General features: G+C 34.3%; 1 protein-coding gene across 6 annotated transcripts in view; it reads left to right on the top strand.

Moving 5' to 3' along the window:
- Positions 1–23,649, top strand: part of HBS1L (HBS1 like translational GTPase) — an 83,556-nt gene that overhangs the window by 55,036 nt on the left and 4,871 nt on the right. For all 6 annotated transcript variants that reach the window (XR_009005146.1, XR_009005144.1, XR_009005145.1 and 3 more), the window contains 11 exons: positions 1,820–2,082; positions 2,554–2,719; positions 5,437–5,554; positions 9,341–9,487; positions 11,164–11,238; positions 11,960–12,077; positions 12,480–12,548; positions 15,306–15,410; positions 18,271–18,361; positions 18,788–18,896; positions 22,975–23,075. Coding sequence is in view for 1 of the 6 variants with exons in the window: in XM_007190903.2 (XP_007190965.2) it covers positions 1,820–2,082; positions 2,554–2,719; positions 5,437–5,554; positions 9,341–9,487; positions 11,164–11,238; positions 11,960–12,077; positions 12,480–12,548; positions 15,306–15,410; positions 18,271–18,361; positions 18,788–18,896; positions 22,975–23,075 (1,362 nt within the window). In the remaining 5 variants the exon portion in view is untranslated. The remainder of the gene's footprint in view (positions 1–1,819; positions 2,083–2,553; positions 2,720–5,436; positions 5,555–9,340; positions 9,488–11,163; positions 11,239–11,959; positions 12,078–12,479; positions 12,549–15,305; positions 15,411–18,270; positions 18,362–18,787; positions 18,897–22,974; positions 23,076–23,649) is intronic.

Below are 23,649 nucleotides of genomic sequence, written 5' to 3' on the forward strand. Positions count from 1 at the left end.
ACTCCCCTAAATGCAGAGTTGTCATGGTTTTGTTTTAGAGGACTAGCTGTGGTCATTCAAATAAATGTTTGCAAATTATAGTTTAAATTTGATTTACTTAGTCTGTGGGACTCTTTTAGAAAAAAGAATGGGAACATTTTCCACATACTTATATTTTTTCCCTGTAGTTTGAGATGAAGCTAATCTGTCTAAGCAGTGTTAAAAAGTGAACACCAAAGTTGGTTAGTGGAGATTTGCAAAACCAAAATAAGATGGGAATGAATATGAGGCTTTTAATGAAGTTGCAAATATAACGAATGTGATTCTTTCCTGAGGCATAGGAGGAAGGGTCAGTGTTGAGCATGTAAAAACACCCTGAGGGGGAACAATGAATCTGTTTTTGTTATTGTGGGCAAGAAGAAAATATTGGCAGATTTACTGTTCGTACACATTTCCATTACGCTGCAATCCTTACGTGTTTTTTTTGTTTGTTTGTTTGTTTTTTAATAATGATGCCATGGAACTAAATCTCCAGTTTTTTTCCTTTGCAGGTATTTTTTTTAAATTAATTAATTAATTAATTAATTTTTGGCTGTGTTGGGTCTTCGTTTCTGTGAGAGGGCTTTCTCTAGTTGCAGCGAGCGGGGGCCACTCTTCATCGCGGTGCGCGGGGCTCTCACTATCGCAGCCTCTCTTGTTGCGGAGCACAGGCTCCAGGCGCACAGGCTCAGTAGTTGTGGCTCACAGACCTAGTTGCTCCGCGGCATGTGGGATCCTCCCAGACCAGGGCTCGAACCCGTGTCCCCTGCATTAGCAGGCAGATTCTCAACCACTGCGCCACCAGGGAAGCCCCTTAAGTTATTTTTGTAAACTGCTTTCTGTATGTAATTCTTCTCTGCCAGATCCACATTGAGTCACATATAATTGGTTTCATTCTTAATAACTTGCAATTTAACCTGTTCTTTGTCCTAATTCTGTGTCATTGAAGGAAAGGTAAGACACATCGTAGTCTGGTTGATTAGATTACATCCTTTGTAGCTATCCATAGCATAGCACTGGTAGAGTTTCTGTGGAGGATAGTCCAAGAACTATTGAAGAACTAAGATCAGTGTTTACTTTTGGAGGCATTGTCATTGTCAAGGAGGAAATAAGTTAAGCTAGATGGTATTGTTTCTGCTTTACATATCTGAGTTCCTCAGTAGATTGTAAGCTTTTGGGATCAGTTGATAACTTTTTCATTTTTTTATCTTTTCTTCTCAACATCAGTGCTAGTATATGTTAATATAGTTTTTAGTGAATCAAGTGTTTGTTGAATTAATGAATTAAAACTCTTTTGCCAAAAGTAATAAGAAAATGTACACATTTAACGATTTCTCCCTTAAGGATAGTGTTTGAGCAAAAAAAATTGTAAGTCTCTGTCCGGTTGGAGGAATGAGCTAGGGATAAAACTGATAAAGCTATTTTTTTAGTACTGATTTATCTCCAGGAACACAGTGCCAAGTTTTACAAAATATCTCCTTTATGCCATCTGTTTTGATAGGATTGTATGGCTAAGCTATGGGCTTACACATTGAATTTCAGTTATTTTATGGGATATTTTCTTCTTATCTTAGTTTTTGGTCGTCTGTTTTTCTCCTGGGATCTTCCATGTATGTATTTGTGTGGTTTGGGTCTAGCTACTTATCATTTCCACCTTAACAGACTCTAGCCACTTAGTGAAGATCATTTTTTGGTCTGCAAGTGTAAGGAATATGAAGAGACAACTTCTCTGCCCTTCTGACATTATAGGATGTCAGTCAAATTGTTTTAAGCACTTTATTCCTATCTATGCTTTCTGTAGAGTAACTGCTGAAGAAAATGGTCATATTTTCCACACACCTCAAAAAGGACATTCTAGTGAAGATACCAGCCTTGTTTCTTCTGATGTACTTGAGACCGCTTCTAAATCAGCTCTTCCATCCCACACCATTCAAGCATCAGAAGAGCAGAGTTCAACACCAACACCAGTGAAAAAGTCTAGCAAGCTGAGGCAACAAATAGATATCAAAGCGGAGCTGGAAAAGCGGCAAGGAGGGAAGCAACTCCTCAACCTAGTGGTCATTGGTAATGCCCTTTGTTCCTCTGGATTGTCAGTCAACTGCTCAAGCCCAATAACTTTCTAGTGGCAGCATGGAAACTCGTTCCACTCTGCATTTCTGTGTGGGTGTAAATAGACATGAAGCAAGGAGGCATTGCATCATAATGTCAAGTTACCAAGGTCACTCTGGGTGAAACAATGCCAAGTTACTAAAGAGGTCATTAGACTTGGTTGTGGCATTTTCATTTTGTGAACATTTGAAAATTGCATGTCTTGTTGACAATCTTAATTTCCAGAAATCAAGGAAATTATCCCCCCTTTAAAGAGACATGCTTTTTTTCCTCCATTTAGACATCTTAACTATTATTTGATAAAAATTGGTATTTATTACGCTAAACACTGACATGAACTATTGAATTACATGTTCATGCAATGCCTCAATGTGAACAGCATCTAGAAAATGTACCTAGTATTAATCCTCAATCAATTTTCCTTAGGTCATGTTGATGCTGGGAAAAGTACTCTGATGGGCCATTTGCTTTATCTTCTGGGTAATGTAAACAAAAGAACTATGCATAAGTATGAACAAGAGTCTAAAAAGGCTGGCAAAGCTTCGTTTGCATATGCATGGGTCTTGGATGAGACTGGCGAAGAAAGGGAAAGGTAGTCACTATTTCAAAATTTTCATTCTGAAATGGTATATAGTCTTTTAAATAAGTACGTAATATGTGTTGAATATGCATGAAACAAAGCATGAAATATTTTAGAGACTATTTTTAGAAAAAAGTTTTCAGTTATCAGGGAAATGTTTTTATTTTAGTTTTCATTGTAGTCTACATACATTTTTTACTCTTCCAAGTTCTATGAAAATAGTTTAAAAAATGTTTATTAAAAAATTAAAAAAAAAACACAGAGAAAAAGGCAGTAAAAACCCTTAGCTAATTATTCTGTGGGAGAAGTTTCGGTTGTCACTTCCCTGAGTATATGTCAGATTGTCTTGATTTTGAATTAAAATTATGAGTAAGACTCTTAACTTAAAATTAATATATATAATGTTAATATACATAAGATTATTATATCAGGTTATAAAGGAAAGGTAACTTTTTGTAGTAAACTGTCTTCTGTCTAGAATCAAAATGACCGGTAAATTCAAATTACCAGGCTTAATTCATCATTATACTTTCTGTACTATGCTTTTATGAGACAGAGTCAACAAACAAGTAATTAAACCTGTCTCCTACCAGGTAGATCTAATCCATTCGATTACTCCTGTATGTGTTACTGTGTTCAATGCTAACTTTGGTGAGATTTTAGGAGAATATAGCTATTCATATACCTCTGTCCACAGTATTTCTCTTGAAGTCTTTTTAGATATTTCATGTTAGAACTGGTAGGGATGGGGAAGCCAATGGCACCTTTGTCAGGAAAGAAAGAGGACACTTATAATTAAGTGAAATGGCAAATATACCTACTGTCTCAAAATAATAAAGACTGAAGTCCTCTGAAAGTCCTGAAACAACAAAGAAGTTACTCTGTTCTCTGATGTCTTCATCCTGAATATGATTAGAGAACATATTTGGATTTTCATACTTTTTAAAAGTGTGTATGTTTATTTTCTTGAAGTATTGATATAAGATAATTCTCAATAAAGCAGGTCACACTATTCCTTAGCTCTTCTGGTAAATAGAATTTTATATCATAGTGGTTTGAGTTTTGTTTTGTTTTTTCTTGTAGGTGTCTTTCTTATTCTTCATAGTATCACAAGCTTGTTTTACAACCTAGTAAGAAAAAATAGTTGGACAGTTACACATTTTTGGAAAATGAATATTGGAAAACAGAATTTTGTATGATATCAGTATTAGAAGACTAAATTTCCATCCATCAGCTTATTAAGCAGATTATTGATATATGGCTTTTTAGTTTTCTTTGTACCATCTATTAACTAGGTAAAGAGATTGAGGACTGTATAATTAAGTTAGAATGGCTTTGTTTGAATTTACTTCATGTGTGAGTTGAGCAGGCAAGTAAGCTAATAATCTCTTTCCTAGAATAATTAATAATTTTAGTGTTTTTTAAATAATAAATCTGCTAGTTGGCTGTCATATTTTTGCTGCTGGTAGTTTTCTACTGCTCAGCATGCTACAATTTTTAGAATATTCCTTTATTCTGTAGGTAGCAGAAGCTTCCATATACATAATGGGAGTTTTAATTCACCACTATATATTCCTTAGTAGCATTTCAAAAATACAGTGAATTGCTTATCCCACCATGTTAAATATTTATAAATCCTCTGTTCTGCTCATGTGTTGGACAGAAATTAGCAGCCTGAGTGACATTTTCATATCCTCTCAGTTACAAATGCAGAGCAGAGCTGGGTCAAAAGAGTATGGTCAAAGCAGTCCAGGGAGGAGCTCAGACTCAGTCTTGGTTCATCACTATTCTCAGGCAGTTATTTGGGGATTATTAAAGAGAATTAAGTATCATTTTTGCAAACTCAAATGGCCCATGGTTTTGGATTAAACTAGAATAACTTGACTAAGGAGACCCACAGTTACCTGACTGCTAAGGTGAACACATAATTTACCATTATAATTGTTGGGACACTTTGGTAGTAGAAGGGAGTGCTCCTTCCTTACTATGGACTATCCTGGGCAAACCAGGATGAATAATTACCTAGTTTATTGCCCACGTGATTTCCCTTTTTAAATTCCTAAAGTCTAGAAAGACTTGCTACTTTTGTAGACCCTCCTGGGCTTTCTTATATCTGAGTCTATGTTTTTGTGGCTAAGATGAGGCACTGTGTTGGACTCCAAGAGGATGACATGGGATGCAAAACCACTACGGTCCCTCTCTCTCAATGGTTAAAAAATTGTGCATCTCCTTTGATATTTCCTGTTTGCTAAATGTGTAACATACTGACCAACCTTACAAATGAAAGTTTTATAAGTTTATTACTATAATTAGTGAAGCATAAATGTAAGAAAATGAGGAAAGGTACCTCCTGATAGTGGTCATTCTTCATTTTTATCTTTTCTCATGTGCAATATTTATTGTTTCCCACTCCAGATATGTCCCTATATATCTTTCTTTGTTCACAATCTGTACTGCTTCTTACTGAAAAAAAAAGGAAATAGGAAGCATCAGTCATTTTGATTAAGCTCTTGTTGTATCCACAACCTTGTTTTAAAGCCATACCAGTGTAATTCTGTTACAGCAGAAATTCCAGATAGCCTAATTATTCAAAATAATAGACTATATAATAGAATTCCCATTATTACTTAAGAATTTAGACTGTCATTTCATCTATATTATTAAATAATTTAATCCATAACACTGATTATTTCTATAGTGCATTCTAACCATTTTATGTTTTCTTTAAGGGGAGTAACAATGGATGTTGGTATGACAAAGTTTGAGACCAAAACCAAAGTTATTATATTAATGGATGCTCCAGGCCATAAGGATTTCATTCCAAATATGATTACAGGAGCAGCCCAGGTACCAGATATTTCCTTAACCAACGTACACTGATAATTTCCTGATGCTGAGGTTATAATGCTAGGATTATAACTTTTAAAATATTAAAATTTTAAATTTTAACTTTTTTAAAAATTTGAAAAAAAATAGAGAAATGTATTTTTCATGATCTCTATTGGTACTTTATAAAGCCTTTTCTAATTTATTACAAAGAAGCAAATGTATAAAAGCTACGAATTTCTTTGTAGTAAAAATAATGGTAAGGGCTCAATGAGGCATAGCTTTATAATTCATTTATTACTAAGTTGGAGTGAATATTTCAACATCTGCCTTTTTACTATATTTATATTCAAGTCCTGTATCTTTTTAAAGAGCTAATTTATGCAGAAATAGTGAAGCTTGGGAGTCTTCCCCTTGTGGTTTATTTGCTTTCTTAAGATTAAAAAACCATTGCAATTTGTAAGCTTACATGATTCTTAATGAGGATACTGAAAAAAAATCAAAGATAATAACTTTAAATAATTAAAACAATGCAAATAGCACTACACATATAGGACATTGGTTTCTTCTATAATAGATGACTATTGGAAAATATGGAGAGTTCAAAAGTTTGTGTCACTTGGCAAAAGTGTTCAGCGATTGACCATTTTCTGAGTTCTTCCAGCCATTTAAAGGGAATGTTTATCAACAAATGTTATGAGCATTTGTCAACGTAAAAAGGATGTTATATGAATAAATTAGAATATATTTGAAGATAAATAAGGAAGTATTTGATTCTATTTAAGGAAGTTGACATATAATTTCAGAATATTAATTTACAGTCCATGGACTGAATGAGATAATGAAGATTGAAAAGTAATAATTATCACGTTGATTGAGTACTGAATACAGGCCAGACTCTGTACTAGGTATTTTGCATGCATTTAGTTTAATCTAATCCTTATAACAATTCTGTGAAATACATATTAGCCCCATTTTAAATTGATATACTTCTCATTGCATTTACCAAAGGATATATTTTTCTCTTTGTTTCCTTATGTGTGTGTGTATGTGTGTGTATGTGTGTGTATGTATGTATGTTTTCATTCAGTGAAAACTTACTGAATGCCTGCTGTGTGCCAAGCACAATGGTAGGCAGTGTGGAGATATGATGGACTACAAAGCACATTTTGATAGTTTACTGGGGGAGGCAAACACCAGAACACACAATGACACTAAAATGTTTTTTAATCCTAGAATCTTAGAGTCCGGAGTAATCGTAAAGAACATTTATTCCAAACTCCTGATGGAATTAGGGTAAGAAGGGATTTTAGAGAGTATTGAATTGAATTCCATTATAAGACAAATGAAGAAATAGGCTCAAAGACGTTAAGTAACGTACCCAGTGTATGAAGTACTGTGGTAGGCTTTGCTGGATACAGAGATGCATATGGCACATGTTGCCTCTCCTCAAGGAAATCACAGTGTAGAAAGGTAAGACATGTAACAATGAAAGGCTAACACAGATGTACTACAAGAAGAATATACACAGTATACATGATGGATGAGGAGAGATCGCTTTTTACCACTTAAAAGGCTTCCTTGAAAATGTATAGGCATTTGAGCTCCCAAAGACAAGCTGTTGCTTAGAAAGAATAGAGAAATTGCCCAGTAATTTTTTTTGAGATGTTAATAGGAAAGAGGATCAGGAAGAATACTTACTGACTTAGGTATCTTAATACCAGTTCAATGACTTTCCATTTTTAAACTAAAAAAGTAAATATAATTTGACAGTTATTAGCAAAACCTGATGAGAAGGAGATTTACAGTCATTGAGCCTAGGATTTGGAAGGTCAGGGCTTTAAGTAAACTACATTTATCCCCCAGTGTTTCTGTGAGGTGAGATAGCTGTCTATTTGCCTGAGGCGTGGGACCTGCTAGTGACTACACATGAGTGAAAGAGCCAGTTTTCAAATTGATTGCTTTAGTTTGTGCTTTTAACTAAGAATCCTTGATCAAAAGAACTGGATCTCATTGAAGAAATTAGGAGTTTAACATTAGAAGTCATGAAGGATTGGGTATGAAAGATGCACTTAAGAGTAGATATAAAGCAGAAGGAATATTTGGGTAAGAATTAAAGGAAAAAGAATAGAAATAATAGTGTAAATTGCCCCCACCAAAGTATGTACATGATACTTCTGATTTAAATTATAAAGTTCTGTTGTGTTCCGAGCAGAGTATCTGATAAATGCTTTACTTACTTTATGACCATTTCATTTCCCATTATGGTGTGGATTATATGATGACATATGTGAAAATCTTTAAAAACTGATAGCAGAATCATGAAGTGTCATTGAGGAAACAACAGAGAGAAAAGCTGTTCTGGACTCTGTTCTGACCAAAAGGCCAGAGCACTTGATGTGAATCGAATATAAGAGGACCCTTGAGAAAAAGTGATTGTCTTGTAACAGTCTGAGATAGCTGAAGAGGGGAGTGCCAAATTTAGACATTATATTCTGAATTACAGAAAAGCAGATTTCTATAAGAACAGGTATGCATACAAGGCAAAAACTGTAAAAGGGGTAAATGAAAGATGGAGTGTTCATTTAAGAAATGTCCTGACAATGCACTGACAGAAATCATTGATGAGAATGAGAATGGAGGAACATCTATGGTTGCACAAACTGTTTTCTGCAAATTTTGAAACGCTGCATTCATATGGTGCAAGTGGAGTCACATAAAGAAGCATCAACAACTCAAAGGAATAGTGGGAACCTGTAAAACTAGGTTCAGTAAGGCTAAAGAAGAAAATGACCTAAGCTAAGGTTAGCGCTTTTCCTTCTTTGTGCGTGTGTGTGTGTGTGTGTGTGTGTGTGTGTGTGTGTGTGTGTGTGTGTAAATTGAGCATAAGAGAAGAAATGTCTTTCATCTGATTCTCAAAATGGTCCACAAAGGTTAGGAAACTTTGTTATTCAGGTTCTTTTTTGGTGGCTGTAGGGGGTGAATATGCAATTTTTTGAAAATTCATTTATTGACAACTTTTTTATCATTATAAACAGTACTCTGACAAATTTCTTTGTAGATCCATAATTACTTCTCTAGGATAAATTCCTAGATACAGAGTTGATGGGAAACAAAATAAACATAATTTTAAGGCTCTTGATACTTATTGTGAAAATGGCCTCCAGAAAGGCGGTGGACTTACTGTCCCGCAGGCAATGTATATGAATGCCTGTCTCCCTGCACCCTTGCCTGTGTAAATAATTTTGTCTTTTAAATCTTTGACATTGCGATTTGTAAAATTGGAGAAGGGAGGAATATGTTGATGTGTTTTTAATGTCCTTTTTTTTTTGGTTTCTAATAAATTTGAATTTTCTTAATGTTTATTGGACATTTATATTTCTTCTTTAGCAAGTTGCTTGTATCCTTTAACTAGTTTTCTATGGAGCTGTACTTTTTTTTCTTCTTTGGTAAAGACTTGATATTAAGATTATAATTTTCATCTTAAATGTTATAAATATTTGTCCCTGTTTAAGTATGTTTTAATTTTATGTTTTTCCTCCTTTGCCTGGTTATCATAATTATTATGTAATCAAATATGGGAATTTTTTATTCTTTATGTCATTATTTTTTTGGCACATGCTAGTACTTTCTTCTATTTAAAATTTTAATCCATCTGTGTAATTCCTTTGATTTGCTTTGTGTTTGGTGTCGGGTTAGAGTCTGCCTTTAAAATCTCACCAACACAATTAATTTAATAATCTGTCCTTTGAATTAAAATGCTGTGACATTATGTCTAGTTTTGATTGTTATTTTTTTCTTTTTTAGGCAGATGTAGCTGTTTTGGTTGTAGATGCCAGCAGGGGAGAGTTTGAAGCTGGATTTGAGACTGGGGGACAAACACGAGAACATGGCCTCTTGGTTCGTTCTCTGGGAGTGACCCAGCTCGCAGTTGCAGTCAATAAAATGGATCAGGTATTTAAAGGCTTCTTGAGAATTCGTTTTAGATGGTAGTTAAGATGATGTTCTGCCGTATTGATGACCTCAGGTGTGACTAGTATACATTTTCTTAGTCCAGTTGTCATATTTTAAAAAATAAATTCATGATGCTAATATTAAATAAATGAGGTATTAGTAATTTTTAAGCAAGAAGATAAATTCTCACTTTCAGAATTAATTTATAAATCTTAAAGTCATTTTAAGTTATAAAAATGCATGTTTATTTTAGTATAAATAAAAGCTGGAATAACCTGTATTTCTAACTCTCCCACCCAATTTTTAACTTTTCATTTTGTACTTCCATCCAATTTATTTTTACACATAAAAATCTTTTTTTAATAATATTGGGTTCTAGTCTGTTTCATTATCTACTTTTTAAAAAAAATGACAATATTCTTGTTCATGTTTCCAAGTAATTAATAATTTTTAGGCAAAGAGGCAAAGAGGTAGATTTTATTGCTTTATTCTAGTGTATTTTAAAGATATACTAAAATTTATTCAGACAATCCCCTACTTTTGAATATTTCCAGTTTTGTGTGTGTGTGTGTGTTTAGAAGTAGTCTATTCTATGGAAATTTCTGGGCCTAAGGATATATATATTTTTTAAGACATGCTGTACATGATGAAAATGTCTTTGAGAAAAGTTCTAGTTATTTACTTCTATATGGTGTGTTCACTTCCCCAAATTCTTATCAACACAGCTGTTATTAAAAGATTGTATTCCAATTTGGTATATAAAACATGATTTTTCTTCTTTAAACTTACTCTTCTATGAATGGTCATAATATTTAAATATACTTTGTATATTATCATTTGTATTTTTTCTTTTGGAATTTATGTAATTTGCTCACTTTTGTAACTTTAAAAAATCAATTTATAAGCTTAATTTAAAGATATTACTATTTCCTTTTGATTTCTTTCATTATGCTTAGGTATTTTCTTACCCTGGGATCAAATTCATATTCACCTAGGTTTTTCTACATAGCTCTTTTATAGTGTCATTATTACATATACCTTTTATTTTTTCCCAGTATGTAGATTTTCAGACATAAAGAAAAGTTGAAAGAATTTTACAGTAACACCCATATTATACCTACTACATAATATTCTGCCACTTGCTTGATCTCATTTTTGTCTATCTACCCCTGTATCCATCCATTAATCCATCTTATTTTGACATGAATTTCCATGTAAGTTACAAGTTATAGACATTGTTACATTTACTCCTAAATACTATAGCATGGGAATGGTTATCTAGAGTTCATATTACATATACATACACTAAGATGTCTGTTTGACTTGCGGGGGTGGTGTCAGTAATTTTATTTTATTTCAGCAGTTGGTCCAGGCACAATTTAATAAGTTATTCACTTTTTCTCCCCACATTTGAAGTCACTTTTAGCATATACAAAAAATTCTATAAACATTGGAGTTTGTTTCCAGCCTTTCTGTTGTAAGAAAAGTTACTTTTAGATCATATTAATAGTAAGATCTGACATTGTGAGCTTTAATTTTAATAGATTTCATATTTAATAGATTTTATAATTATATTTTATAGTCTTGACTGTTTATATTTTATTGCAAAAATTTAAATTTTTTATATACAGCATGGTCTGAAGCATAGTTTTAAAAATTAATTGGATGTTTATCAGGTTAATTGGCAACAAGAGAGGTTTCAAGAGATTACTGGAAAACTTGGGCACTTTCTTAAGCAAGCAGGTTTTAAGGTAAGATAATTTTAAATTTATTTGGGTACTTTCCTTAAGTCTCATCTTACTGATATGAGAGAAAAAACTACTTTGGTATTCTTGTTCAGGATTTTAATTCTTTTTGTTTTTATTTCTCTCTGGTATTACGTATATCTTACATTCTTTGGATTACTTCATTTTATTTGTTTGTTTGTTTGTTTGACCGTTTATTGCCATGCCACGCGTGGCATGCAGGATCTTAGTTCCCCAACCAGGGATCCCTGCAGTGGGAGCGCAGAGCCCTAATCGCTGGACTGCCTGGGAATTCCCTGGATTACTTCATTTTAGAAAATTGCATACATTTTATAAATTGGCTTGGACCTAGTATAAGTAGAAGACTTTTTCTCCACCTATTAAATTAGATGTATAGGTTTAAGGAGGTCACAGAGGAATGTGGAAACTAGTAGAGAGAAATTTCTCCAGCAAAAATGTGAACTATGCCTATGTTACTAGGTAAAAATGCTTGAGTGTTTTGGAAACACTCAATACTTAATGCTTGTACGTTTCCCTCCCACAGAATCAAGAAAGTTGAAAACTGTTGTATCAGATAACTTCAGGGCAGTAGTTCTCTGATTTCTATTACTTTTTAAAAAGTACAGTGTTGCTTTTGCAAACTTGGTACAGTTATGCTAATAGTGAACCTTTTAACTTTTTAAAAACAATGTTGTATTGAGTTTCATATGTTCAATCTTTTTTATAGGAAAGTGATGTAGCTTTTATCCCTACAAGTGGTCTCAGTGGTGAAAATCTAATCACAAGATCTCAGTCAAGTGAACTTACAAAATGGTATAAAGGACTATGTTTATTAGAACAAATTGGTAAGAATACTGCCATATTAATTTTAATACATTATGAACTTGATATTAATTATTATTTAGAGTTCTTTATGGGGGACAGTGATATGTGTGAAAAAGCATAGGATTTGTAGTCAGAGGAGCTAGGTTACCAATTTTGAAATTATGCAATATTTAAACTGATGCTAAATTTTTCTTGTTTAATTAATGCCTGCTCTACCTACCTCACAGACTGTTGTGACATTAATGAGAAAACACACGTGAAAACATTTTATAAACTAGAGTATTATATGAATCACAGTCAATTTGCTGTTAGTATTTATTAAAAAATTATTTTCTGAGAGACATGGGAGTATAGTGGACTCATTGGACATGAGTCAAAAATTACTTTAAAATTAAACCTTGCCATTTTACCATTTTTTCCAGATTCCTTCAGGCCTCCTCGAAGATCTGTTGACAAGCCTTTTAGATTATGTGTATCTGATGTTTTCAAAGGTAAGTGCTACCTCTATTGGCCTTCTTCAGTATGGTCCCTGCCTTTCCATTCTCTCCTGACCTCTGTTGTTGGACAAAATTATCATGTTGTCTTCAGATTCTTCCTTCTTTATGCCAGTGGTATACAATTCTAGTTACTTAACACCCCTGCCCGGAAGAATCTTCAATTTACTTACCATTTCCCCAACTCATACTCACCTTCCAAGTATAAAAAAAACCCTGATCCTTTATCTGTCTAGCCTCATAGTTTTTTTCTCCCATTAGATTCCTTTAGTTTTTGTATCCTTCAACTGAACTGGATCATTCAGTATTTCCTAATCACATAGAGTTTTTATTGCCACTATGTCTACCCATGTTGTGCTCTTCTCTCTCTTTACTTGTCCATTTCCTACCCATATATAGCAGTCTGGGTCAGGAAATAGATACCACACATATGTAAAATGGGAAGTTTAATATAAAGGATTATTAATATATTAAAAAGAGTGACTATAAGATACAAGGGCACTATATGGTCCCCTATGGCTGAGGAAGAGAACCCAAGGAAGGACAAACTCAGAAGAGGTGTTGGAGGAGGTGTTGTATTAAATACCTAAGAATACATCCAGTTTAATGTGTACAAGGCCCTACACAGAAAAATATAAAATGGAAATGGAATAAAAGGTCTTAATAAATAAAAGGATATAACTTATTATTCCAATATATAACTTATATATTGGAATAATCAGTATGGTAAAGATGTCAGCTGCTCCCCATATCTCCATTATCACAGTGCAGGAAGTAAAGATTAGATTTGGAACTGAGCAGCAATAAATTGATAATTCTGGGGTGATAATTGAGGTCACCCACACACATACCCTAAGGTGTCGCTCTGTGTTCTCTGTATCCTCTGTCACTGCATTTTTCATGTAGTTTTATAATTGTTCCTGTGCTGTTTATTTCACTTAGATTGTGAACTCCTTGAGGGCAAGTACTGTCGCTTCTATAGCCATATTTGCAAGACCTAGCTCAGTGCCTGGCACATAACACATGCTTAATAAACGTTGTTTAATAAATGAATAAATGAAGGTGCTTTGCAAAAATCATTCAATGAAATTGAAATTTATTATTATCATTTTCCAGCATTCTAGTAGAAGAGGAAATACGGTAATTCTTTTCAAAATGCCTATTATCTATTTAAAATATAAGAGGTGCTTAATTTTCTTTTTGATTAACAGGGTTTGCTGACTCTACTTGTTTACCTCCTCTTCTTTCTTCAGGCAGCTTCCTGGCTTCTGCCTGCATTGCTTGCCTCAATCTCAGTTCCCACTGAGATTATCAAATGCCCTCTTGGTTGCCAACGTCAGTACACATTTTTCAGTTCTATCTTAGTTCCATCTTACTTGAATTTGGCATTACTTCTGAGGCTCGTAGCCACATCCACCTTGAAACTTTTCCCCCTTCGTTTCTGTGACCAACTTTCTCCTGCTCTTCTGTTTCTTTCACCTTTCTGTATCTTCTCTGTGGGCTTCTCTTTCTCTGTCCCTTGACTCGTGTTCTATCACTTCAGTCCTCTTCTTATTCTACATGCTCCCTTTGGACCGACATCCATGATTTCATCTATCTCCTGCGTCTTAATGCTTCCCAAATCTCCAACCCAGACCTGTTCTCACTCTGCAGATACATCTGCTAACTACTGCTGGGCATCTCCACAGGGAGTGTGCTCCCAGGGTACCATTCTCACGGATTTGGTGTGATTGGTGCCCCCTTGAATGCATCTTCTCCATCTGTATGTCTTGCAGACACTTCAAATTCACCAAGGCTAAAATGGATCTTGTTCTTTAATTTCCTATCTCACAATTAATGCACATCTCAGATTTTTCTGTTTTTGCCATTATCCCCCATTTACCTTATCACCCTAAATCTGTCATACCTTATTCTCAAATTCTTGAGTTTCTTCCCTTTCTGTAGTCCATGTATGCATTTCAGTCAACCTCCCCATCTCTCTGACACAGAAACACCACCATGTCACTTTTCCATTCACAATTCTTTTCTGGTTTCCCGTTAGTTAACTGAGGATGAAATTCAAGCCCTAAGTGTGATTTATGAGGCCCCGTCATTATTTGTCCCATGTCTACCTCTTTTGCCTCCTGTCTTGCCCTTTCCCTCATTATTCCAAATGGTCCCCATTATAAATTCCATATAAATGACGCATGGGTCTTAGCATGTCCCACATTTGGTTATGACTGTGCCTTTGCACATGCACACAAACTATCTGGTAAACTCCTGTTCCTTCTTCTAAGTGCCTCGCTAAAGTGTAGTCGTTCGCCGTCATCATGGATTCTTCGATGAACCTTGTTTTGTTTCCATTGCACATTATAAATAACATTTGTCTCAGGACAATGTAATTGTTTTTGCCTTTCTCTTCACTAGTGTAAACTCCTTATAGGTAGGGGCTTATATTTTCATCTCTTTATTCCCAGAGTTTAGCACTGTGCCTGGTACTTAGTAAGTATTCAATAAATTTCATTTCAATGAAATTGAAAAAGGAATGAATTCCCACTTTTTCTAATATAAATATTTTTATTTATAAGAAAAGCAAGAGTAGAATGTGGTGTGTCATATTTAGTAGATATATTGAAAATTCTGAAATGATCATTGCTTAATGTTCATTGAACTACTAGTTTTATATAACTACTAGGGAACTAAGTATAGCTAGCAGTATTAAACATAGATGATATTGTTATGTGAACCATTATAAAATTTTGGCATGTTTTGCAGATCAAGGATCTGGATTTTGTGTAACTGGTAAAATTGAAGCTGGTTATATCCAAACTGGTGACCGACTGCTAGCAGTGCCTCCTAATGAAACTTGTACTGCAAAAGGTATTCCTCTGCAAGGTTCTTTTGTTAAATAACCCTTAAGTTGAGACAGCAGATTTTTAAAAGTAGTTTAGTTATTAACTCCAGAGTAAATAACCTCTTACTGAAATTGTAACTGACTGTCAAAATGATACTAACTGTTGAAGATAAAAATGTGAAAACATTAAACGATTTTTTTCAGTTGTGACTATGTGTGTATAAATGTACATATAACATTCTAACTGTGGTAGCATTTTTTTTTTTTTTTGACATTGATTCGAGAAGCCTGGCTAGGATTGAACCAGATGTATAGACACCTGTCACATACATTTAAAATAGTATTCAGTAGCAGAAATTAAGTCTGACCCCATCCTGGCACTAAATAGTCAATGGCAAAGCAGAGTGCTACAGTCTGTTGTTTTGAAATGTGTATTTCAGAATTACTATAAGTTAACAACCTAGATCATGTTTATACCAAAAGAAATTTTTGACAGGAAGACTTAAGAAAATAAGATGCAAATGGAGAGAATCCTAATGTTGAAAAGAGAAATTGAGCTAGTTTTAAGTGCCACAATTATTGCTTTTGCACGTATATGACCTTTCATAATAGCTTATAACTGTTTCTATCTTCTGATCATTTGACCTTACATGTATACATGTTCTTCTTCTTTGAATTCTGCTTAAAAGTTTATAATTCTATACTTACCTTATTCTAGCTTCCAACTAAACTTCTGACTTCAACATAAAACTGAAGATCTGTTTTATACTATAAAGTAAACTTGCAAACAAAAGGTCTGTGGAAAATGATTCTTTTTAAAAAAGTGTATATTATTTTTATCTAACAAAATTTTCTTGATCTCTAAGCAAGTAGAAAGAAAAAGGTAAAATGGAAATAACTTTGGCTTTCATTCCCTTATTCATCTTTAAATTTAGGTTAAATTATCTCTGCTGTTGTTTCTTAAAGTGATCAAGAGCTGCAATACTATTGAAATACTAATTTCTTTATATGTTAAAGACCTTTTTGAGAATAGGAAATTTTTTTTAAATATAATCAGACATGAATTAAAACCATGATCCTAAACCATGGTCATAGACCTTACAGATTGGCTCCTTTGTGAGCTCCAAAATCATAATTTGGTCACCTCTGAAAGTTCTACGTTCTTTCCCTCTTTCTTTCCTGTCCCTACCCTACCAGAAAAACTCCAACCACTTATCTTTAACCCGGTGGTTCTTAAAGGGAAGCCATATGAGAAGCACTGCTTCACTCCTTGAGAGCCACCCTTTCAACCCAACTTGGAGATTCTCAGTCCTCAATTTCTCACCCTAATGCTTTTGCTTGATTTACTTGATTGTTTAATGCACGCTTCTATCTGAACACTTTAGGTGCTACAGTGGCTCACTAACCAGTAGTGTCCTAAAAAAGAGAACTGACTAAATCTGCTACCAACAAATGGAAATTCTAAATTACATTTTCACTTTATTAACATATAAGTTCATGGAGTGTTAAAAAAGAACTTCTTTCTCCAATGAAGAAAGTCCTTAAGAAGATAAATATCACATGTAGGACAGTGTGACATGTTTGGGGGAAGGAAGTCAGATTATATATTATCTTCAGAAAATTTTATATTGTTAATTGAACTTCTAGTATGAAAGCTCTTAAATCCTAAGCTAAAGGCAATCTCTAGTCTATGTAAGTAGCTAGCTCCTGACTTCAATTCCACATTTCATACCAAAACTCAGATATGGTCATTTTAAATTTACATGTAAAAACTAAATTTAATTAGTTGAAAATTTGACAAACATTTTTAAATATCATAATTGTTAACGTTTTTAGAGTCAGGAACCTCTTTGATACCTTGATGAAAGTTATGGCCCCTCTTCTCAGATCAATGCAGATGTGCACCTACATGAAACTTGGAATAAAACTTTAGGTTGTCTCAGAGCCCTTAAAGTTCTCCTTGAACTCCCAAAGAGTCTCAAAGAAACTCACTTAAGAGTATGCTACATGGGAAAAATAAGTATTTTCAGGAAGAGATGGGTGAATTGTAATTTACTAAAAACATGTCAATCAAGAACTGTTCCCCAGTGGTTGGTCTACATACTGTCTTCATCATAAGACTCAAGTTCCTATGGAAAGGAACTTACTGCACAGAATCAGAAAATATGAGAAACCTTTTAAAAGCCTTTATTCAAATACCTGAGTTTTATTGCCCTTTGCAATTATACTCCAGGATTTTCCCTAGGTAATAAAGGTAGCAATAGCTGGGACCATTTTTAAATTAAATTTTCTTACACTATTAATCTCCTCCTTTTCATAAAACTATTTATCATTGTGCATCTGTCTCTCTGGGAAGCAGTTCTTTTGAGCCAGGAATAATGAAGGGGCCTGCCGAGGGTACCATCTGACTGAGTACTGATGCCCTGTGGGTTACTCAGAGATTGTTTACGTGGTTGTCTAATTAGAGCAAAACTTAAATACTACTAGGCATCTTCCCCAGTCCCATCTTTTATGTTTTAAAAATAACTGGGACTGTACTGTTATGCCTGTATCCATTAATATAAGAGAAGTATTAGAATGGGGCCTATTTAATGAATATACCAGTCGTGTAAATGAGTTTAAAAAATCTTGATTAAATAAGTAGAAATCAGCCTTTTATGGACAAATACAAGTCACTTTATGTTTAGGGTGGTGGTCCAGAAGAGTCAAGTCTAGAGGAAGTGTGTTTTCCTCAATGCTTACAGTTAACACTTCTCAATCTCAATCCATTCATATTGAAAATGATGAGTAGTGACTGATGAGGCACAAATCAGCCAAACTCCCTTGGTTGTTATGGTTTGATATTGAGGTGTTTCACTGTATGCTTTGGTTCTTACTCATTTCCAGGAATCACTCTGCATGATGAACCTGTCGACTGGGCGGCAGCGGGCGATCATGTTAGTCTCACGTTGGTTGGGATGGATGTCATCAAAATCAAGTGAGTGAGAAAATGAGTTTAAGCGACCATTGTTTTGGATGTAGGACCTCAGAACACGTAAAATTTGCAATTCACCAGCTCAAATGAAAGAATGAGTGTTAATTCTGAATCTCATTTGGCCAAAAATAGGCACTTGTGGAAGTGTAAGAATGATAAGCAAAACCTACTAAAATTTAAATCAATATGCGTCAACGCGTGTACCTGACATGTTCTTTGAGGGAAAACTGTAATGTATGAAAATGACATAAGGTTAATAATGGTGTAAAGCCATGCTTTAACCCAAAAGGGACTATTTAGAAAAAGTCCCTAATTTACTGGATTGTTTTACCTTGTTAATGGTTTTAAAGGTTTCCTATTGGATGTGTATTTAATTATCCCCCCAACTACCTGCTCTCCTTTTTTGTTTTTGTTTTGTTGTTGTTACAGTGTTGGCTGCATATTTTGTGGCCCCAAAGAACCCATTAAGGTTTGCACTCGTTTCAGAGCCCGAATCCTCATCTTTAATATTGAAATTCCTATCACTAAAGGATTTCCTGTAAGTTCCAAAATGTTTGTTACTGTTTTTATAAATTCAATATAACTTTATCCTAAAAAGTAGTAACTCTCTTTATAAGTGATGATGCTATTGTTATTTTCAACTAACATTTGTATTACTCTCATCCAGAAAAACATGAAATTGGAATTTGAAAATCATCTTTATTTTGTTTTTTTTTATTTTGATCCTTAAGTCTGGGGATGTTTTTTTCAAAAAGGCATTGAGAAGAAATTTCATTATCAATAGGATACAAACTGATGATAATAAAAAAATTGTTTAGGGAAAGTGGTAGATACTTTTTTGCTGAGTTCCAAATGTTACTTCTTAGATTGGGTCTTTCTGTTTTTGTTTTTATTTTTAAATAAGCTTATTTTTAGTTTTTCTGATTATAAAAGTAATACATTGTTATAGAAAATTTTGGAAAACACACAAAAAATAAAAATGATAAGAAAATTCTGGGAATTCCCTGGGACGCAGCAGTTAAGAATCCGCCTGCCAATGCATGGGACACGGGTTTGAGCCCTGGTCCGGGAAGATCCCACATGCCACGGAGCAACTAAGTCCGTGCGCCACAACTACTGAGCCTGCGCTCTAGAGCCCTCGAGCCACAACTGCTGAAGCCCGTGCACCCTAGAGCCCGTGCTCCGCAACAAGAGAAGCCACCGCAATGAGGAGCCTGTGCACCGCAACGAAGAGTAGCCCCCATTCTTCACAAGTAGAGAAAGCCCATGCACAGCAAAAGACCAAACACAGCCAAAAATAAATAAATTAATTAATTTAAAAAATCATATTTAACATCTTATTAAGAAAAAGAATCTTCTATAATTGTGTAACCTATAATTATCTATTCTTCACATTTCAGAGTATTTTTTTGTGTACATTGCTATCTATGGGTATATTTTGGCGATGCTTGACCTAGGTAAACTTTAATTACGCTGAAGCTGTGAGGTTGGTTTGCAGGTTATCATTGACTAGCACCATTTGAACATACACATTTATGGGAAGAGGGGGATTTTATACTATAATGTTACTTATCCAGAAAAGATACTACTTGTGAATAGCATGAATTCTTTGTTTTATGTGTAAATTTTTTTTCGGCTATTTGGGGCCATACTCTGTTTATAGTTTGGCACCTTGCTTTTGCCATTTAACTAATGGACATTTTCCCCATTAGACTTATTTTTCTTTTCTTGATCAGCTTATTATATAGTACAGGTTCTGCATGAGAATCAAAAATGTTTCTCAGTGGAATTAAATGGCTTGCCTTTAAAAATATAAACAGATCATTTTCTCCATTTGATGCACCTTTGAAATAAAAGTAAGGCAGTAGTAGTAATTGACCTTTAAACTTTATTTAAATTAGTGATAGTATTTTAAAGATTGGGAATAAATTTATTTAGCTCATTTAAATTTATTTTATGCCTCTGCACCTTTATTTGAGATAACCATGTGCTTTGCTTATAATTCTTTGTCATTATTTCTATGTAAACTTGATCCTATAAAATTATATTTATAAAATAGTGTTTAAGTATTTTAGTTTTATAATTATATTCCATTTCTCCCGTATGCTAAAAAAGGGGAGGGGCAAAAGCTTCTGTCCAAAAAAACAGTTATTGTTGCAAATACTTCTTTTAAATATTTAAAATTCATGTGTTGATAAGCAAGAAATTGCTCTGAATGAATGGCACTCAATGGAGAGAAGCTGGAGAGGTTGGTTACTGTGTTTTTACTCATGCGGCAATAATTTTTGCCAATGGAGAGGTAGAGAGATCAGGAGGTCGGTAGTTACTTTGAATAGTAATACTGTCTTCCTGTGTACTGTAGTTTCGTTTATGAATTAAAAGTTTTTCAGTGCAGCTTTATGAGATTCTACTTGCTTATGTTGATTCACAAATACCAGGATGAAATTTGTTTCAGAAAAAACGATCACGTTTTGTCATTTAATCCACTCTCTGTGGGAAGAAACTTTCACAATTTTTAAAAATTTAACCAAGGAAAGGCGTCCTAAGCAATTAAATTTCACTATTTAGGGACTAGTTCCTTAATACATAAATATTTTTCTTTCCCTTAGTTTATATGGTAAACTGTCTATATATTTAAGAAGAAGTAAAAAGAAGAATGGGTTAGACTTTAACTAAATTCATGTTTTGATTTTGATTTATTGTGATAAAATATTTATAACAGAAAATTTACCATTTTAACCATTTTTAAGTGTACAGTTCAGTGGCCTTAAGTACATTCACCTTGTGCAACCATCACCACCTCCCACCTCCAGAACTTTTTCCTTATCCCAAACTCTGTACCCATTAAACAACTCCCCCTATTACGCTTTCCCCCTATCCTCTGGTAACCACAATTCTACTTTGTTTGTCTATGAATTTGCCTATTCTACATCCCTCATATAAGTGAATCATACAATATTTGTCCTTTTGTGTCTGACTTATTTCACTTAACATAATGTTTTTGAGGTTCATCCATGTTATAGCATGTATCAGAATTTCATTTCTTTTTAAAACTGAATAATATTCCATTGTAAGTATTTACCACATTTTATTTATCCATTCATCCGTTGATGGATGTTTGGGTTGTTTCTGTCTTTCGGCAGATGTAAATGATGCTTCTGTGAACACTGGCATACAAGTATCTGTTTGAACCCCTGCTTTCAGTTCTTCCCGGTATATATCTCGGAGTAGAATTGCTTGATTGTATGGAAATTCTGTGTTTAACTTTTGAGGAACTGCTAAACTGTTTTCCACAGCAGCTGCACCATTTTTACATTTCCACCAGCAGTACACAAGGGTTCTAATTTCTCCTCTTCCTTGTTATTTTCCTTTCTTGTGTGTGTGGGTGTTGGGGGGGTGTGATTTTTTGTTTGTTTGTTTGTTTGTTTATAATAGGCATACTGATGAGTGTGAAGGGGTGTATCATTGTGGTTTTGATTTGTATTTCCCTAATGGCTAGTGATGTTGAGCATCTTTTCATTTCTTTATGTATTTTGGGTTTTAATTCCTTATCAGTGTATGATTTGCAGATATCTTCTTCCATGCTGTGGGTTGTCTTTTTACTCTTAAGTATCCTTTGATGTACAAAAGTTTTACATTTTGATGAAGTCCAGTTTATCTACATTTTCTTTTGTTGCCTTTACTTTTGGTGTCATATCCAAGAAGTCATTGCCAGATTCAACATTAAGAAGATTTCCCACTCTGTTTTCTTCTAAGAGTTTCGTAGTTTTAATCCTTTTGTTTAGGTCTTTGATCCATTTTGAGTTAATTTTTGTATATGGTGTAAGATTCTTCTGCATGTAGATATCCAATTTTCCCAGCACCGTTTGTTGAAAAGACTGTTCTCTCCCTATTGAGTGGTCTTGGCACCCTTATTGCTGCTTAACCTATTTGATATTAATTTCCTTACGTATAAAACGTGAACAGTAATAGCTAATATATAAGGCCATCAGTTAACTTCAGGTTTACCATGTGTTAGGCACCACTTTAAAATAACATTATCTGGTTTTCCTCATTTAGTGACGAGAGACCTGATGCTGGGGATATTGGGGGGAAAACGGTTATTACAGGATTTGCCCCAGATCACACAACTAGAATGTGTAAAGTCAGGATTTGAACTCAGGTCTGCCTGACTTCAAAGCCTGTCTAAACGCCCATATAATATTTTACTCTCATTATCCACCAATGAATACAATTCGTTACTGCTGAATATCATGCGATTCCCCTTCCCTCATTTTTATGGTGAAACAATTCACATTTGTTGAACATCTGCTGTACCAGACACTGTCTCTGCTGTTATTTAGTTCTCATCATAATCCTGTAAGGAAGGTTATGTAATTTACTCAAGTTTACACAGCGGGTGGTGGAGGAGAAATTGGAACTGCTTCCCATGACCTTTTCCCCTAGTGAGTTAAGGGACAGCCTGATTGGAGTGGTGGGACTTAGGGGAGACAGCTGGAGATCCTGCAACCCCAGGCAGTAGTGCTGAGGCTAACGTGATTCCATGTGAGTGCCAGAGTAAAAGGCCGGAGGTGCTGCAGCGAACAGCTTTGTAGTGTTACAATTTTTTGTTTTAGGTGCTGTTACACTACCAAACCGTCAGTGAACCTGCCGTTGTTAAACGACTGATTAGTGTCTTAAACAAAAGCACTGGTGAAGTCACAAAGAAAAAGCCTAAGTAAGTGTTTTAATGCATAAATAATAAACACAATTTAAGCACATTCCTTACAGATTAATTCATTTGTATAATATTTCTCTTTGCTGTAAGTGAAGTCTGTTTTTACTTGTTCCAGAAATCATTTTTTTAAAGGACTAGATGAAAACACAAAAACAAATATTTAAGCTCCTGTTTAGGTAGGAATGCTAGATATAATTTCAGTTATATAAGATGGTGATGGGTGTGAATTGTAAATAAAAATGTAAATATAAGTTTATATGTAAGTATCAAGCCCTAGATACTGATGATGTAAAAATGAAGGCATTTAAAAAATCAGTCCTACATTTTTGAAAATGAATTTGATTTATGCCTAGCCACTTGGCCCAAATTCCAGTTGATTGTTCTTCTTAACTTTCTTGTCACCCCCTCATGGGACTCATGCCCTATGCTAAGAATACCTCAGGAAGAGAGTGAACTAAACACTGTTTTTTCCCACCTGGAAAGTACTTTTTTTTTCTGCTTGAAGTCCACCTGGTGCCTAGGCTGAGGTGGTCACCACATGTTGGTCCCCTCTGCTTACCATTAATGTCTAGGT

The sequence above is a fragment of the Balaenoptera acutorostrata genome, chromosome 14 (assembly GCF_949987535.1).
Source record: "Balaenoptera acutorostrata chromosome 14, mBalAcu1.1, whole genome shotgun sequence".
NCBI lineage: Eukaryota > Metazoa > Chordata > Mammalia > Artiodactyla > Balaenopteridae > Balaenoptera > Balaenoptera acutorostrata.